Below are 18,718 nucleotides of genomic sequence, written 5' to 3'. Positions count from 1 at the left end.
TGCCCTGTCCCTCGAGGCTCTCAGCTGAGTGATCTGGAATGTGTTTATCCATGTGCTGCCAGGGAGCTCTGTTATCCCAACTGGACAGTGTCCCAGCTGCTGGAGTTTTACCCAGGATGTTCAGTTTGGCTCTGTGGAGGTGCCTTTTTGGGGCAAGAAACGGTGAAAAGGGTGGAAATGAGTGTTGATGTTCCCCCAGCCCCTCCTGCAGGTCCCAGGGGGGACAGGGTGGGACCCTCCAGAGCGCCCTGTGCCCGGCACATCCCATGGAATTGGCACCAAATTCCACAACTGGCCCCTGCCCAACAAGGAGAGGGGCTGGGACATGAAGTACAGAGTTAGGAGAGGAATTCTTGCCATTATTTATAATTATAGAATTACTTCATTATAATTGTGTAACATGGAACTATTTATTACAGATTGTCCTTCTAATTCCAGAATGACTCTCGCCTTATATTCCTGAAAATCTAGAATGATGATGCATTATCCTTGTAATGATAGAATTATTTTATTATTTATCATTCTTGAAATTCCAGAACTATTTTCTTAATTTATTCCCGCAATTCTGGAGTTATTTTCTTACTTATTCTCACAGCTTCAGAATTATTTCCTTGTATTCTTGCCATTTCAGTGATTTTAAATGCATTATTCTTGCAAGTCTAGATTTTTCTCTTGTATTCTTGGCTTTCTAGAACTGTTTTCCTCATACATTCTTGCAAATAAATTACTCTTACAACCCTAGAATTTATTTATTGCCATTCTAGAATGAATTTTGCATTCTTACCATTCTGGAACAATTTTATTATGTTTTATTCTTGCAATCCCAGCATAGTTTTATGTTCTATATTACTCTTGCCAACCCAGGATGATTTTCTCACCTTGTTCTTACAATTCTAGAATTATTTTATTTTACTCTGTATTATTCTTGCCAATCCAGGATGGTTTTCTTACCTTGCTCTTGCAATTCTGGAATTATTTTACTCTTGTGTATTACTCTTGAAAGCTCTGGAATCGTTTTATACTTGCAATTCTAGAATTAATTAATCTTAATCTTGCAGCCCTGGAGTGAATGTCTTAATTCTTGCCATGCTACACCGTTTTTATTCTCTTAATCTTCCGAATCTACAATTATCCTAATCTTTCAAACCTACAATTATTTTACCTCATTCTTTCAATCCCGCAAGGATTTTATCTTATTCTTCAAAACCCGGAATGATTTTATCTCATTCCTGCCATTTTCTCACCTTATCCTTGCCGCTCCAGCATGATTTTTACCGTGTTATTCTTCAAACACAGAATTAACTGCTCTTATGTATCACTGTCTCGAATGCAGGCTGGTTGTAGGCGCATTCCCGGAGTTATTTCCCGCTGTCCGCCCCGATCCCTCAGGATTTCCCCGCCCGCCCCCGCTCTGCCCTCACGGCCCGGCCCCGCCCCCTTTCCGGCGCCGCCCAATCAGAGCGCGGCGCGGCGGAAGCTCGCGCCCGGTTGAGTGACGGCCCCGGCGGCCAATGGCGGCGCGGAGGCGGGCGCGGCGGCGGCCAACGGGGCGCGGGAACGTGTGCGCGCGGGGCGGCGGCGGCGCGCGCGCGCTGGGAGCGGGAGCGGCGGCGGCGGCGGCGGCGGGAGCGGCGGAGCGGGGCCGCCGCCGCCGGGAACATGCGGCTGCGCGTCTACAAGCGCAAGGTGCTGCTGCTGGCGGCGGCGCTGGCGCTCTGCGCCCTGGCGCTCTGGGGCACCGGCGGCGGCGGCGGCCGGCGGCGGCAGCAGCAGCAGCAGCAGCAGCAGCGAGGCGGTCCCGGTAGCACCGGGGAGCCGCCGCGGGTCAGCGAGCCCGCCCCCCCCGCGCCGCCGGTGCCGCCGCGCCGCCCCGCCGCCAACGCCTCCGCTGCCGCCGCGGTGGTGCCGGCGGTGCTGTCCGAGAACGCGACGCTGAGTTACCGCTCGCTCGTGTACCGGCTGAACTTCGACCAGCCGGTGCGGAACGCCGGGCGCTTCCCGGCGCGGCCCGACCTGGTGCTCGTGGTGCAGGTGCACGACCGCGCCGAGCACCTGCGGCTGCTGCTCGAGTCGCTGCGGCGGGCGGCGGGCGTGGAGAACGTGCTGCTGGTGCTGAGCCACGACCTGTGGGCCGAGGAGCTGAACCGGCTGGCGGCCCGCGTGGACTTCTGCGCCGTGCTCCAGGTGTTCTTCCCGTTCAGCATCCAGCTGTACCCGCGCGAGTTCCCGGGCCACGACCCCCGCGACTGCCCCCGCGACGTGGGCAAGGCGGCGGCGCTGCGCCTGGGCTGCATCAACGCCGAGTTCCCGGACTCGTTCGGGCACTACCGCGAGGCGCGGTTCGCCCAGACCAAGCATCACTGGTGGTGGAAGCTGCACTTCGTGTGGGAGCGCGTGCGGGCGCTGCGGGAGCACGCGGGGCCCGTGCTCTTCCTGGAGGAGGATCATTACCTGGCCCCCGACTTCTACCACGTCCTCAAGCAGCTCTGGGCCCTGCGCCAGCGCGAGTGCCCCGAGTGCCAGGTGGTGTCCCTGGGCACCTACAGCCCCGTGCGGGGCGGCTTCGCCGGCCGCGCCGACAAGGTGGAGATGAAGACGTGGAAGTCCACGGAGCACAACATGGGCATGGCCTTCGGCAGAGACACCTACCAGAAGCTCATCGAGTGCACGGACGCCTTCTGCACCTACGATGACTACAACTGGGACTGGACTCTGCAGCACTTGACTGTCTCTTGTCTTCCAAAGTTCTGGAAAGTGCTGGTTCCCGAGATCCCCAGGATTTTTCACACGGGGGACTGTGGCATGCACCACAAGAAATCCTGCAGACCGTCCACCCAGAGTGCCAAAATCGACTCTCTCTTGAACAGCAACCAACAGTACCTGTTTCCCAAGACGATGAGTGTCAGTAAAAGGTACTCCATGGCTCCCCTGTCCCCTCACGTCAAAAACGGAGGGTGGGGAGACATCAGGGACCACGAACTCTGTAAGAGTTACCGCAGACTCCAGTGAGGATCCTTCTCTTGCAGCCTTCTTTTCTTCTTGAGTTGTCCCATTTTGTCTTTTACAGGCACACACGTGTATAAACAGCATTTATGAGTTGGTTTCTGCTTTAATATGAATAAACATTCTTGTTTAAAGGTGTCCCAAAATAGTAATCTCTCATGTTTGGCAACCACGTTTTGGAAATGGGTGATGTGCTGCAGCCCCTACGCAAAAAGTGACCTGCTGCTGAGTTTGCTGGGAGGAGGAGGAGGAGGAGGAGAAGGAGGAGAACACTTTTAAGTGCATCTTTTTTGGTGCTGAAGCTCCGGCGGTGCCCGTGACACCGCGCCGGGGGGGCCCTCGTGTGCTGTCCCACCCGGGGTCACCTCATGCCTGATCCCTGTGTCCCGGCTCGGTTGCGATGTGTCGATGAAATATATGAAGGATGGAAAAATAAATTCATTGTTTTTACTACGATGTAGATAAATATATGATTTTTTTAGTTCTGCCGAAATAAAAAGTCAGTTGTTTTGTAATTGCAGAGAAGTCCTTGATTGTCACCAAAACGATGATGTCATCTCGTGTTCCTAAAAAGTCAGGATGGGGTGGGAGGGGAGTTTCTCTTCTTTAATCCCGAGGGCTGGGCATGTGCCATCACCCCTTCTAGCAGTGTGCATTTAACTTCATTAAATTTTTAATGATACTCATTAATTGAGGCAGAAAAAAATAGCAAATTGGTGGCACAACACTTCTTTTGTTTGAATTAAATTAAAAAAAAAAAAAAGTTGGTTTCAGATTAGCCATGTAAAACCACCAGTAAAAAGTGCTGCTGTGATCTGGGCTGATCTGGAGTTGGGAGCCACAGAGCTGTTTGTTGTCACTACAGCTGCTTTCGTGGCACTGCTCTCTGAAGCACAGCTGGTAACAGCAGCATCTCAGCAGCTTTTTGTAGAACAGAGAAGTATGTCAGAGAAACAAAATGTCTTTTTTTTTTTTTTTCCCGGGGTTATTTAACCACTGCAATTTTGCAACACACTTGCTCTGTGTTGTTTCACAGGGTCAGGGGTGATGATGAAGCTGTGCTGGTGCCTCAGCCCTCAGAGACCTCCCCCAAAAAAGCTGAAGGGGGTTAAACTTAACCCAGCAAAGCCCTCGCCCTCCTGCAGCGGATGTGCTGCCCTGGAGGGCAGGGCAGGTGTTTTGGCAACTGTGGCTTCACTGAACTCAGAGAGTAACACACCACACACCCCACTGCACACACTCATGTTTGGCACAGAAATGTGACAGTAATTCCAGAGCAGCCCTGAAACAAGGCAAATTTAACTTTCCTCTAAAGCACCTCCGTGTCTTGTAGAGCTCAAACGAAAACAGAAGTTGGTTCAGCACCAGTGAGAAAGGGAACTGGAAGTTTATTATTAGATGTGTTCTTTTGGTTATGGCACTTTAGAGAGGTGAACCAGCAACGAGCACGTGGAAACTCGAGGGAAACTGTGAAAATAAATCTGGATAAAGTGAATCCGTCTCCCAAATTGTAAATACTTCACAGCACACGTGCACCCAGAGGATGTTGTTACTGTGCAAAGGAATTTGTTCAGCTGGGGGATGTCTGGGTGCTGCAAAGCACTGCACTAGGATGGAATACAGGGTGTAGATGTTGATTATTTCTAGGAGACTAATTAGAACTTCTCCGGGTAATTAGAAATTTCATTTGATTGCTAAAAATCACTGCGAGTCTAATCCTGCAGTTATCACAAAATGAAAGGTTTGAAAAATGATGAATACTGCTCAATTCCCAAGGGAGCCATTAGACCAAGGATATATACAAATAATCCCTGAAATCTGGTAAGAGAATAAAAAAGTTATGTAAACAATGAAGATACATTTTCTTCCAGGAGCTCAGATTCACTTCCAACTGCATCCTTCTTGTAATAAAACTACTTCAGCCCATACATGTGATTAGAAAACAGATCTATTAACTGCAAAAATTGTAACAACGTAAGGTTTTGATGCTGAAACAGTTCCAGTGGGGACCTCTGAGCCCTGAAGTCACCCACCAGCAAGTGGAAGTCACAAAAAGCATCAAACAACAGAAGGAAATCCTAAACCCATTAAACTAATCCAACTCATACAGCAAGGAATTCTGAAACACGACGGGGCAGCGCGTTACGTGATCCCTGAGGACCCGCACGCTCCCGTCCTCAAGGTTCACTTCTCGTAGCAGAGGGGAGGCTGCCCTGCTGTCCAGCCCTGGGGGTTCAGCCTCTTCGTGCCCTTCCACTGCCTCCTGCCCCCCTGGCAGAAGCTCTCCTTGTTTTGCAGAGCCTGGGGCCGGGGCCGTGTCGCCTGCTGCGGCAGCACTTTCTAAATCTGGTTCCTTTCTCCCAGATTCACCAGCAATCGCTGAACTGGTGTCAGGAGGTTCGTGCTCCAAACAATGGTGTGAACTACAACCTACTTTTCCTATTGTTTCAGCTGTGGGAGCCGTGTTGGTTCCTGCAGCACGTTCTCCATCAGCTGCAGGGCACTTTGTTTCTGCCTTTGTTTCGGGGTAGTCACCGTTGGTCTTTCCAGCAAGGTCTCCCCCTGAGCTGCCAAGTGTTCCTTCTCCATCACGTTCCTGTGGCTGTCAAGGAAATAAATGAGTTATTTTGCAGCTGAAACAAACCGTGCACACAAAACTGCTGCAAAGACAGCAGAGACACTTGTTCCTCCAACAGCTGAGCAACTTGGACTGGTGGAATGTCCATGGCAGGGGGTCACAACTGGATGATCTCTAAGGTCCCTTCCAACCCAAACCATCCTATGACTCTGTGATTCTGTGATTCTATTCCACAAAGCCAAGTGAGCCCGGTGCTGGGGTTTTCCTGCTCTTGTCTGGCGCGTGGGAATGAGTGGCAGGGAGGCTGCTCACTTCCCGAGGGTTTCCTCTGCTCTAGGAAAAGCTGCTGGGCAGCGGCCAAGCACCACAGCCACCATGGCTGCAGGATTAGGAAAGGCCTTTCACCACACCCAGCCTGTTTTCCAGATCTCAGGGGCCACAAAATCAGCCAAGGGATCTGAACTCTCATTGCAGGAGCGTGTTTGAACCTTGCAATTAGGGAAATTACCGGCCTGTGGAGCTAATCCAGGAATTGCCATGGTTTGCCTCAGGAGAGGAGGAACTGTGAGAGGTGTTGTCTAAATGGCAGTTCCCCAGTTTCAACATTATTGAGTGTTTTTGCAAAAGGCTGCTGTTAGCTCATAGGTCCCTATCAGTGGGCAGTGAGGATCAGGCAGGGATCTGTCCAGGAGCAGCTGGATTCATGGATTTAGACAGAGCTGCTCTCTCACACAACCAGCCCTCCCTGACCCCAAACCTCTGCTCACTCCAGCAAGAGACAAAAGCAACAGAAATAAGTCCTTCTTCAAACTGGATGATTCTCCCACATAGACACAGAATCATGGAACAAACAACCTGAGCTGGAAGGGACCCACAAGGATCATTGACTCCAACTGCTGTCCCGGCACAGCACCAGGAGTGTGATGATTTAAGATATCTCAGCTGCCTTTTCTTAGGCCTCAAAACACACAGATCTGCTTTCCAACACTTTGAATTTTAGATTTTTATGTACAATCTGCACTAGCTACACACATTAAGCCTGCCAAGTAAAGCCACTACCTTTGAAAAACTCCTGGGGCCTCCAGCCTGGTTCCAAAGGTCATGTTCTTTGTCTGAACTTGCCTCCAAACAAGCCACCTACACATTAACTCTGTCTGCAGACCCCAGTTCAGGGCCACAGCAGTGACCTGACTGTCCCTGCATTTTATGTTTCCTTTCAGAAAAGTTTAACCTGAATTTCTGATGCAGTACCTGCCAAGAAATCCCAGTTAATGTGGGGGGCTTTACATTTCCCCCTTTGCAAAACTAACATTTTGGTTTCTTCTTCTGTCCATCTGTTTTGCAACAGGAGCACATTTGAATCCTGTGACAGATCCCAGAAACAGCCTGTCTTGCATCCTCTATCTAGACAAGGTGACTGAGGAAGAAGAGTGGCCTGAATGAGGCCTGAAACATTACAAATGTGAATTTGAGACCAGTGTTTAAGATTAATAGCCTCATGTTTAATTATCTACACAACAGGAACCCCTCAAGTATTCAAATGCTTGGACTGAATAAAGATAAGGAGACATGATTCTTCCCAGACAAAATCCTCTAGGATTTCTCTACCTGTACAAGGCTGAGAGAGTGAAGTATTCCTGCAAGGAGAAAGCACTTTCTTTAAAGACTGGATCACAGTTCTCCTTTTTCAAGTGAAATATAGGAGGTTTCAATCCCTTGGTCACGTTAAATGGCACAAACACAACCTGTGCTTCTGAAAATTGACAGTTCTACTTTTAAATAACCCCACTCCCGGTTTTTCCCCACTCTGTGAAGACAAAACAGGAACAGAGATGTATCAGTGGGATTTGATAGGACCTTGCTGAAGAACATAAATCAGCCAGAGCATGTGCTGCTCCCAGAGATCCTCACCTCCACCCTGATTTGAATTCTGTCCTCAGAAACCTCCAGCACTTCAATTAATGGCTGGCTTTCCAGTGCTGATTGGGAGCAAGAAGAAGGGCATAAAGCAGTGCCTAGAAATCCATCAACGTTCTCTTCAGTGACAAACAATCTTTCCTAAAGGAAAAAAAAAAGAGAAAGAGCAGGTTATGTTCTTTTTGTGCTAAACTTTAGTGATATTTGGGCTAAAAACTCACTGCAAAGAAAGCCAGGACACTTCACAAGTTTCACAGCTCATTCATGCCTTGATAGAGAAATTCTGAGCCAGACATTCAGAGTAACGAGGTGAAATGGATGAAGAGCAGTGCTCAGCTCATGTGGATTGAAATCACAGATCAGCATCACACCAAATATAAAAGAAAAGTGCTTTCTCTCTATGGACACATGATTAATATAAGTTTAGACTCTCTCTGAGGAATGATTTGCACCAACATCGTTGCACTGTCCTCACCTGGCTTAACACCAGGAAGGTGTGACACTGTTATGGGTTTGTTTCATGTGCTTGGGAAAACACAAACACCTCCTTGGAGTGTCCCTGCGGGATCTGTGAACCCTCAGCTCCAAGATGAGATATGGAACACGCAGGGCTGTATCCATTTCACACCCAGCCAGGGAGGCTGCTCAGATCTCCATGCAGACAAGCCAGTTGGAAAACAAGGAGAGTTATCCAGAGGCAGAGGGACAGCCTGGGGTGTGTTTCCAGGCCGTTCATATGCAGTTCATAAACAAAGTGAAACATGTTGCTACAGGTTTAAAGATTTAAATCAGTTACAGGTAATTAAAGGTCCTAAAACACATCCTGGAGGGGCTGTTTCATAAGAACTGCAGAGCTTTCCCCGTGCTTGTGTTATTCCTAAATCTTCTGTGTAGGCTGAGGGTGAGGACAGACTTTGGCACAATAAAAATGTTCTGACCTAGAGGAGTGTTTTGTGCTCTGGGAATTACCTTTCCTGTTTAATTGGAAGTAACAGGGAGAAGTTGCAAACCTTCCACTTTAAGTCACACTTTAAAATTTCTCGGTCCAGTTCAACCCTCTTGTCAATCCAATGGAAGTTAAATTCAATTATCACTGACATCTTGCAGACTGAGAAGCAAAAAAGGCAATTCTGCACATTTTTGGCCCCCTGTGGACGTAGCCTTATGCACAGCCAGATGTCACATTGTGTCTGAGGTACAAAATTTAACTGTCATCTTGAAAAAAAAAACCCCAAACAGTATGGGAAAAATAACCCAGCGTCCTATTTTTTCCACTATTAAAATTAGAAATCACAATATGGAAAGTCATAACATAGATACTGTTGGTTTTCCAAGCCAGAGGATTGAACTCATTTTCTATCCAGAAAGATTACAATCCAGGCAAAGAGCCAGCTTTGGATGCTGAAACTGTTTGGGGGAAGATTAAAGTACAGCAGGGCTGCCCTGACAGAAAACCCTCCCATAACATACCTACTCCTTGCATTTCTGTCTGCAAAGCCTAAAATAGTTATTCCCTAATGTTATATCCTTTCCTGCCTGCCAGAGAGGGACCTGCCAGTGCCCCAGGATTGTGGGAATACTCTGCAGAGTCCAAGAGAAGGTGTCAGAGTATGGAAACAGGGACACCCTTCCACTAGACCAGGTCGTTCCAATCCTCATCCTACATTTCCAACACAAAATGGGGAAAACAGTCTATTTTCCCTCTGAACCTGCATCTGGCACACGTGGTTGCCTGAGGGAGGGACAGTCCTCGATGCAATCAGCACTTTGCATTTTGGCAACAAACCCAAGAAATCTTTCTGGAGATTTTCTTCCCGATTAAAAGTAAAAGAATTTGTTTTCTTCCCAGTAAATTAAAAACAAAAACTGAATGGAAGGTCTGTTGTCAGGAAAAGGTTCTTCCCCCAGAGGGTGGTTGGCACTGCCCAGGCTCCCCAGGGCAGTGGGCACAGCCCCAAGGCTGCCAGAGCTCCAGGAGGGTTTGGACAACTCTCTCAGGGACAGGGTGGGATTGTTGGGGTGTCCTGGGCAGGACCAGGAGTTGCACTGGATGATCCTTGTGGGTCCCTTCCAGCTCAGGACATTCCATGATTAATCAGTACTTAACACGAGGATAAAAAGTAACCACTTGTGATGTTCTGTTAATTTTGACCGATTGCTATAAAGTTTCATTCCAGCCCAACACAGTACTCCCATAAGTATTTAACATTTTATCCCAGTCCTACCCCATGGCCTGCCATAAATCACAGCACCTTGGATGTGTTTGTTGTCACTAAGGTGATTATCATTAGCCTGAGACTGTAACTCAGACTTTGAATTCACGGGGAGCACACACCGAGGCATTTATATTACTGCAGATGTTATCAAAGCCTAGACCTTGGAAAAAAATGACTCAGGCATTTATTCTAAAGCCTGCTCTGCCTTCCAAGCCAGAGCAAACAGAGGATAACCATCTGCAGATGATTTCAATGACCCTGTAAAATAATTCGTCGGCTTAAACCGTTTATTTTCTGGTATTTATGATCCTCTCTTAGCAACTTCCAATTTAATTTGTTTCTCCCTGCACATACTGTCATCTGCTGTTTGGTACACATTCATTTTTCCCTGTGACTAAACTGAGACCAAATTAACATAAACGTTAGCAGGAAGGACTTTGGTTTCTAGAGCACTTCACCATTCAAAGCCACCCTTGTCTCTCACAGCACGGCCGGTGCAAAGCTGGGCCCCTCACGGCTGCCCTCGGCAACCAAACGGGTTTATTCTGCCTCACTTTATCCAAATTCATAGCCAATTTCCATCCAGAGTTACCTCCCACGCAGGCTGCAACAGTTTTAAAAGCAGCACAGATTTCGGGTTTAAATTATTTGTGTGCCTCCTGCAATGAGAAGCTCAGAGAACCCCAGAATCGTGGAATGGTTTGGGTGGGAAGGGATCTTAAAAACCATCTCATTCCCACCCCCTGCCACAGGCAGGGACACCTTCCACTGGACCAGGTTGCTCCAATCTGGCCTTGAACACTTCCAGGGATGGGGCAGACATATCCTCTCCAGGAACAACCACCAACTCAATATGGAAAGGGACCTGGATCTGTGGATCTCCTGGCCTCTGGCTTTGTAGGGTCCCAGCACAAACCAGCTCAACATGAGAATTTGAAGCTCAAAATTTTACTACCTGCAGTGGGGTGAAAACTTTTCCAAGGAGCTCATGACTGCAAAGATTAAACAGCTCAAAAGGAGCTTTGATGAGCTTAATCAGTAGGTTAATAATGTTTCCTAACATAAATGTTTTGTGTAGACATGTTATTCCCAAAATGCAGCTACCAATTAAAGGCTATGCAGAAATTAGTTTGTTTTATAGCAGAAGCAAACTAATTATGGTTCTTAATGCAGCTTGGGAAGGAGATTACTCTGAAAAATATGAAATAATAAGTTTGTTCTGTTCTCCTTCTCTGTCCTTCCTTGACCTCCCCAAAAACTTGCCAAGAGTCTTGAAATGATGAGCACAGAATTAACTGAACCAAAAATAAACTGTTGTAGGATTACACACAACAGCCCCAGCTTCCAGCAGCATGTTCTTAGAAGTGACCCCTGACTATTGTATTAAGTCTTTATAGTAGCTTGGAAATTGAAAATTATAGCCTTGACTTTCAAAGAAAGCATGTAACAACTCCAAACAGCTTGGAAATGAGGGCAGAAGAGCTCTCCAGGATGGATTTCTCCCTGAAAAGTGGCAAAGCCGTAAAACATCCGTGTCTTACACTTCCCAACGTGGCTCTCTGGGTTTCATGCTTGGTTGACTCTCAAACCAAGAAAAACATTTATCCACAAGGGCCCTAATTCCAAGATCACTGAGCACAAGGACAGCTCCAGCAGTGAGCCCACAGGAGCACATCCAGCCCACAGCCTTTTCCACATGTTCCCTGTGCTGGGAGCAACACAGCTCTGCCACCTGCAGCCACACACAGGTGACTTACATTTACATGGGACATTGGGAAGAAATTCTTCCCTGTGCAGGTGGTGAAGCCCTGGCACTGCCCTTGGACACTTCCAGGGATGGAGCAGCCACAGCTTCTCTGGGCAACCTGGGCCAGGGCCTCCCTACCCTCCCAGCCAGGAATTCCTTCCCAATATCCCATCAATCCCTGCCCTCTGGCAGTGGGAAGCCATTCTCCCTTGTCCTGTCCCTCCATCCCTTGTCCCAGGTCCCTCTCCAGCTCTCCTGGAGCCCCTTTAGGCCCTGGAAGGAGTTCTAAGGTCTCTCCAGAGCCTTCTCTTCTCCAAGTGAACCCCCCCAGCTCTCCCAGCCTGTCCCCAGAGCAGAGGGGCTCCAGCCTTGTGACCAGTCTAGTGGCCTCTTCTGGACCCACTCCAACAGGTCCACATCTTATTTTGCCAGCACCAAAAGCTTCCAAAACATCTCCTTCACAAGATACTGGTGGCTGTGGCAAGCAGAAAAATCACACCCACCCAAAACATCCTCTGTGGAGGCATCAATGCTCATAGAGAAGCTAAACAAAGCTTCCATGTTGCTGGGCAATTCCTGTTTGGATACCTCACAAACAGTGTAACTCACGCTTAGCTCCAACCATGAACTCCTCAGGAATGTTCAGTATAATATTTTTCAGACTGTAAATGTTAAAAAAACGTAATGCATAGGAAAGCAGAGGAAATATTTCTGTTTTCCTCTGCTCCCCTGCTGTTCTCTGGAGCCCCGGGGGGTTTATGTGAGTTAAATCTTAATATTCTCCCTAAGAGGAGATGGGGGTTTATGAGGAAAGGGATGGTCTGGCTGTGATTCCTCCTGCAGTGAGGGGTTCCCAGGGAGAAGCACTGACCAGGGAATGAGCACACATCCTGTGAACTAACTCACTCCAGGCCGCTGAGAGGGGCAGGAAGGGTGTGGATCGGCATGAAAGGGAATTCCTACGTGACCCAATCTTTTTCTAATCCCATGAAAATGAGCACACACGACCCCAAAACTGCTGGCAGAATTAATTAGCTACCACACGTGTTTCACATGCTCTGATAACTGAGCCTCCAAGTCTCAGGAGTTCAATACACCCACTAGAAAACTGCTTTTTATTTCTGTTAAGAATTGAGCATTTAACCCCAGGAGGCCAAACATTCCAAGACAGTGCTTTCCAAAGGCACGATTTCCGTCACTGCCCAACTCCTGCTCTACCATAAACCAGGACACACTGGGACATGCTGTTCTCACAAACCTTGCCTGGCAGGCTTACAAATTGTATTAATGGTTATTTAACTCTCAAGCATTCTTTCTTCATCATTTACTCTCCAGGCTGTGTTGTCTCGAAATGAAGGGCAACTCTCTGATGCAGGAGTTTCCCAGGCCTGAATTTAAGGATTTAAGGAAAAGATGCAGCAGGCATTAGTGGACGAACTGCAGTGGAGGGAGCACAGCCCATGGCTGGTCCTTCAAGGCAAAGAGCAGACAGTGATTTTTGGCAATGGGGAAGCCAGGAAGCTTCCTCAGGATATTCCCTGGAAAAGCAGGGCCTGGAGCGAGCCCTGCAGAAGGATCAGTGCTGTGTGGTCTCTGGTGCAGTGATGGAGCACCAGGGCAGTGACAAAAGGTCACCTTTAAACCCCTGAAATATGTGACCCTGGTCCATGATGCCCCAAGCTATGGAATCTTTATTTTTATAGGATTTCCGGTCAACAAGTCATAGAATCATTTAGGATGGGAAAGACTTCCAAGATCATCAAGTCCAACTGCTGTGTGGACATTATAGTTTAGCCAAGGAGTGAAACTATTCACAGTTAAAGTCCAGGGGGGACTGTGGCACTGTAAAGATTTCCTGAAAAGAGGTAAGGGTGGGAAATTCCAACTGCTCAGCATCTGTGGAGACTGAGCTCTAAACGGGTCATCTTCCAGCACAGGGATTAGCTGTAGGTGACTACAAAGGGAAAAGCAGTCCTTGAAATTCTGTTTCAAGCACAGTGTCCCAAGGACAAGCTCAGTTCATTCTTCTACCAGTATCTGGATCAGACCAATTTCCAAGAAAAGACTGGCAGTTAATGGGAGAGAACTGGGCAGCAGCTCAGGGTGGTGAAGAGGTTTCCAGTGAGGGGCAGATTCTGAACTAACCCAGAGGAATTTGTTCCATGAAACAACACAACAACCCTCAGTCTCCAGTAGGAAGCAACTTCCCAGACAATAGCAGAGTAGGAATTCTATATCTGTTAAGAAAAACACTGGCCAAACTGGATGGAGCTCTGAGCAACCTGGGTTAGTGGAAGGTGTCCCTGCCCACGGCAGGAGGTGGAATGAGATGGGCTTTAAGGTCCCTTCCAACTCAAACCATTCTGGGATTCTCTGATTCCATGATTCACTTTTGCCATGCACTGTCCTCTGGTAACACTGCTGTGGGAGAAGAGATGATGAACAAGCACACTGGGAAGTGCAGGATAAAATTCCTGCTCCCCTCAGCCACCAAAAGCTCCTTGAAGGGATCAAACAGGGCCCTGCTTTGTGCACTCTGCAATGACTGATGCAACTCGTTACAGGTCTCAGTGCAAGAACAACAGCTCTGATTTACAGAATGAGAGCCAAAGCAGAAAAACATCCAAAATTACATCAGACAAATTGAAGAAATCAACAGAAGTAGAAGAAAAGCGACCAGGAGGAAATAGTTAATGGCCAGAAGGCAGCATATAATAGTGGTTCTAATTAAATATTAATTTTTCTCCCTTCACTCTGAGTGAGTGCAGCTCTCAGTGCTGGCACAGGCACTTCGGGGGAATATCAGTTTAAAGAAAGCAAACAGAACAAATGACTTCAGTTTATTTCTCCTGCTTCAGTTTGCAGGCCCAGTGTCCAAAGGACTCCATGCCAGGAGAATCTTTTGGAGTCTGCTGTGTGAATGAATGGCTGGGAAGCCTATGACTAATGCCCAATCTCTTCCTCCTACTCCACCCAAAACGTTTTGCAATATATATACTAAAATCAGCACATTCAAGGGGGTTTTTTTAACTCACAAAACCAAAATCTCATTACTGGGTGGCCTTTTAGCAACTTCCAATCACAAGATATTCCCCCAGTTGTAATAAGAAATGCACACAAACCATTAGTGCAGCCACCAACCCAGCACCACCGCCATGCTCATCACTAAATCATGTCCTCAAGTGCCACACCCACACATTTTTTGAACACTTCCAGGGATGGGGACTCCACCACTGCCCTGGGCAGGCTCTGTCCCTGTGCAGAAAACAGGCAGTAGTTTACACAGTGGCTTATTTGACGTGGCAGCAGCACCCTGTGCCCGATTCCAGCCACTAAGAGCAGTGCTGAGGGCTCTGTGGCCCCACTTGCACAGACTTGCAAGGCTTCTGCTCCACTAAAAGCAGAGGAAATGCTCTGCAAACAGCTCAGCGTGGGTGGTTCTCCATAAATTCATCATCTTTGATACTTCCCCGAAATGATCAGCTCCTCCTTCACAGGAATTGCTGTTATAAAAGGTGTGCAGCTGCTAAATGGGACATTAAATGGGATGCTTCAGCTGCACAAACACTAATTGGATAAATATCTTTCAAAATCATGCACAAGTAATTTCTAGTGGTAGGGAAGGAGCAATTAAGCTGCTCCAAGGCAAGTCCATCCCAGTGGATATACTTGAAGCCTGCCAGCTTTCTGGACTTGCACTCCCACAGCACATGATCCAAAATGCAAAGGATTTTATTGCTCTAAAATCAAGCCAAACTTCAAATCCCATGACTGGAAGGTTACACAAGAGCTGTGCAGCCTTAATCCCTGCTCATGAGAAGCTGTTTGAAACTCTGAGCTTACAGAATAACGTGGTTTTCCACAAAACTTGTGTGAGTGCTTCTGGACAGCGAGAGTGCCACGAGGTGGGCATCCCTTTGGGGACACTGGCAGCTCCCAGGTGGCACTGTCACCTGGATGCAGCCACCCCACCTTCTCCCACCATGGGAGCATCACTGCCAAAGGACCCATAAAATCATAAACCACTAAACTGGAATCATATCCAGACAGGGAGGAAGGGAAGGTGAAGATTTATCCCAGCAAAATGGACAGTTCACAGCTGCTGTTTGCTGTTCTGCTCTGGTTGAACTAATGGGTGTTCCCATTGCTGTAAGTGGGGTTTCTGTCCCAAAATATAGACACAGGGACCCTCCATCCACACTTCATGACAGTGTATGCACATGAGTGTATGTCTGGTATACCATAAACATCTCCTTTCTTTGTGTGAACAAGCTGCACAAGCAACTTACTTGAGTTAAAAGTGAACACTAAGGACTTAAAAGGTCAGGGCAGGCTTTGTTTTCACTTATCACCACAATTTCCCTTAGAAAAAAGTCAGCGTGGGAGGCAGAAGTCATTGCAAACCCAAGGAGGAAGGTGTCAGCTCCCTGATGTGACCTTGGATAAGATTTGCTCAAATCAGGTCACTCCATTCACATGCAGGAGCAGCTCTCAGAGGAAGCAACTTCTGTCTCTACCAGCTTTGAACTCAACCTCACACCTCCCCGAGACGTCGCTCACCAACGAAGCCAAACATGAGCCACACCCAGCAGCGGAGCAGCGGCTCTCCGGGGAGGGGACACCCCAAACCTGCCCCTTTGAAGCCATTACCTGCAGAGCGGAGGGGTCGAGGCCGAAGCTGAACTTCTCCCAGGGCCCGGTGCTGTCGGGGGCCTTGGCCAGCTCCACAACCACGTTGTGGGCAGAGACGCTGACTCCGGTCTCGGGGGACAGCAGCCTGTTTGCGGGAGGGAACTGCAGGAACAGGGCAAAGGCACCGCTGTCAGTGGAGAAGCGCAGGCTGTAGTAGTGGGTGCCCACGTCCCCGCAGAGGCTCTGGGGATGGATGCCGGGCACTCTCAGGAGCAGGGTGAGGGACGCCTCGTCCTGCCGGGCCTGGAAGGGAGGGCACGTGGCGCCCATCCCGGCGGGGCTGTGCTCTGAGGCCTGCGGGGCGCTCGGAGGGGCGTCCTCGGCGGGCACGGCCGGCTCGGGGCTGGCGATGGGGGGAGAGGCGCCGGAGCGTGGTGGTGGGTTGGGGGGCTCAGTGGGTGATTCGGCGGGTGGGTCAGCGGGTGGGTCAGGGGGTGGGTCAGGGGGTGGGTCAGAGGGGGGTTTGGCGAGGGGCTCGGCAGGTGGTTTTTGGGGTTCAGCGAGTGGATCAGTGGGGGATTCAGTAGATGGTTCAGTGAGGGGTTCTGCGGGTGGTTCGGCAGATTCAGCGAGGAGTTCAGCGGGGGGATCAGCGGGTTGTTCTGCGGGGGGTTCAGAGCAGAGTTCAGCGGGGGGACAACAAAGTGGTCCAGCGGGGCGTTCGGCGAGGGGCTCGGTAAGGGGTTCAGCAGGTAGATCTGCGGGGAGCTCAGCGGGTTGTTCTGCGGTTGATTCAGAGGGGGGTTCCGAGAGGGGTTCAGCGGGTGGTTCAGGGGATGGTTCAGCGGGGGGCTCGCTGGGCGGATCCCCGGGTGGATCCCCGGTCTCCCCGCCGCCCCACGTGCTCCGGGCCGCGCCGCCGGGGCCCGGGGGAGGAGCGGCCCCGCCGCCCGGCCCAGCCTCCGGCGGCTCGCCCAGCAGTTCGCCCGGCCCCTGCGCCGCGGGCTCGGCCCCTTCCCGCCGCTGCCCGGCGGGGGCCGGCGGCACTACGGGCAGCGTGACCTGCAGCTGCCGCTGGGCCCGGTTGAAGGCGGCCCGGCCGCCGCTCTCGTCCACGGCGTAGGGCAGGCGCAGGCGCAGGCGGTAGGCGGGACGGACCGAGTCCAGCCTGAGCTCCCGCCCGCGGATCTCCAGCTCCGCCTGCGCCGCCGAGCGCAGCAGCGGCAGCTCCACCGTCACCACCAGCTCCCGCGGCACCGGGCTGGGCGCCGAGTCGCGGCTGTGCCGGTAGTCCTGCAGGTCCACGTAGGAGCGGTGGCGGATGCTCCAGCGCGGCGTGGTGGGGCCGGCGGGCGGGGCGGCTCCGGCGGCGGGCGGGGCGGGGAAGGGAGGCGGCGGCGGCGAGTCCCCGTTGTCGGCCGGCGGCGGGGCGGGGTAGGGGAAGGGCGGCAGCGGGGACTCCCCGCCGTCGGGCGGCTTCGTGGCGCCGCCGGGCAGCGGGGAGCGGATGACGGGCGCCTGCGGGACGCCCTTGTAGCGGGTCCCCCGCAGCACGGCGGCGTTGGCGCGGTCCAGCCGCACCCCGCAGTGCCGCTCCACGGCGTCCAGGGCCGTGTCGCAGAGCAGGCGGCGGAACGGGGCGCTGCGAGCGGCCAGGCGCAGCGCGGCCGGGTGGAACACCACGTCGTAGAGCAGGCGGCGGCGGCCGGCGCGGCGCAGCTCCTCTCGGCCCGGCGCCAGGCTGTAGGGCAGGGCCCAGCGCTGCCCGCCGCGCTCGGCGTGGGCCCGCGGCTCCGCCAGCATCGCGTTGCTGCACACGTTGATGTAGCAGCGGCGGGAGCCCTCCTGGCTGGTCCGCAGCACGAAGCCCGGCGAGGGGTGCACGAAGCGCACCTCCACGCCGCGCTCCCGTTCCAGCGCCGCCACCTCCTCCTCGTACAGCCGGCGCTGCTCCGGGTCGGTGAGCTCCGCCGCGTACTCGGCGAACAGCGCGCGGAACTTCTCGTCGCGGAAGGCGCGTCGGAGGCGCTCAGCTTCCTCGGCGCTGAGGTCCAGGTCGTGCAGCCGCCCCGCGCCCGCCATGGCCCCGCACGGCCCGGGCGGGCTGGTGGTGGAGACACCGAGCAAGATGGCGGGCGTTGCTGTGGTAACGGTAAACAAGATGGCGGGCGTTGCTGTGGTAACGGTAAACAAGATGGCGGCGCCGGGGCACTTCCGTCCAGTTGCTATGGAGACGGCAAACAACATGGCGGGCTCGCCCTCAGGGTCGAGGCCTCTCCATCCCTGAGCTCTCCATCTGACCTTGCTGAACGTTTCTCCGCCTCTCAGTGGCTTCCTGGTGGCTCTTGGCCCTCGTGCTTGTCTTCAAGCGGGGTGCTTTTCCACCATCATGTCATCTGTCTGAAAAGCACATGCTCCCCACTTGCCCTGCATCCCTGAGCTGGCACTGCCATCCCCTCAGGGAGCCTGTTCAGAAGTGCCAGTGCAGCCTGTCCTGCAGTTTGGGTTTAAGTCCTTGGCAGTCCAGTTCATGCCTCTTGTACCCACCTCCCATCCCCTACCCGATGGCCCCTCAGAGCCCAGATCCTGCTTTCCCTCTGTTCCTGCCTCTGAGCTGTTCTCAGG

The 18,718-nt window shown here is 51.2% G+C and overlaps 2 protein-coding genes across 2 annotated transcripts; one reads left to right on the top strand and one right to left on the bottom strand.

Moving 5' to 3' along the window:
* Positions 1–1,605: 1,605 nt before the first annotated feature.
* MGAT2 (alpha-1,6-mannosyl-glycoprotein 2-beta-N-acetylglucosaminyltransferase) lies at positions 1,606–3,518 on the top strand. Its single transcript, XM_064659696.1, has one exon. The coding sequence runs from the start codon at positions 1,660–1,662 to the stop codon at positions 3,007–3,009; it is 1,350 nt and encodes a 449-aa protein (XP_064515766.1). The 5' UTR covers positions 1,606–1,659; the 3' UTR covers positions 3,010–3,518.
* An 853-nt stretch (positions 3,519–4,371) lies between these two features.
* Positions 4,372–18,376, bottom strand: DNAAF2 (dynein axonemal assembly factor 2). The gene is made up of 3 exons (XM_064659689.1): positions 16,112–18,376; positions 7,493–7,639; positions 4,372–5,605 (listed from the first exon to the last, which is right to left on the bottom strand). Exons 1-3 carry the CDS (start codon positions 18,338–18,340, stop codon positions 5,096–5,098), a joined length of 2,886 nt encoding a protein of 961 aa, XP_064515759.1. The 5' UTR covers positions 18,341–18,376; the 3' UTR covers positions 4,372–5,095.
* Between the last annotated feature and the right edge of the window lie 342 nt (positions 18,377–18,718).

Source organism: Pseudopipra pipra, chromosome 6 (assembly GCF_036250125.1).
Source record: "Pseudopipra pipra isolate bDixPip1 chromosome 6, bDixPip1.hap1, whole genome shotgun sequence".
NCBI lineage: Eukaryota > Metazoa > Chordata > Aves > Passeriformes > Pipridae > Pseudopipra > Pseudopipra pipra.
Note: the sequence above shows the minus strand (reverse complement) of the source record. Positions and strands in the feature narration are given on the sequence as shown.

Excerpts from the sequence above, each read along its gene's own strand:
- MGAT2 (XM_064659696.1), top strand. The coding sequence starts at position 1,660 with ATGCGGCTGCGCGTCTACAAGCGCAAGGTGCTGCTGCTGGCGGCGGCG.
- DNAAF2 (XM_064659689.1), bottom strand. The coding sequence starts at position 18,340 with ATGTTGTTTGCCGTCTCCATAGCAACTGGACGGAAGTGCCCCGGCGCC. Across the intron at positions 7,640-16,111 it reads TCGACCCCTCCGCTCTGCAG|GAAAGATTGTTTGTCACTGA; the intron begins GTAATGGCTTCA and ends TTTTTCCTTTAG. Across the intron at positions 5,606-7,492 it reads GAATTCAAATCAGGGTGGAG|CCACAGGAACGTGATGGAGA; the intron begins GTGAGGATCTCT and ends TTTCCTTGACAG.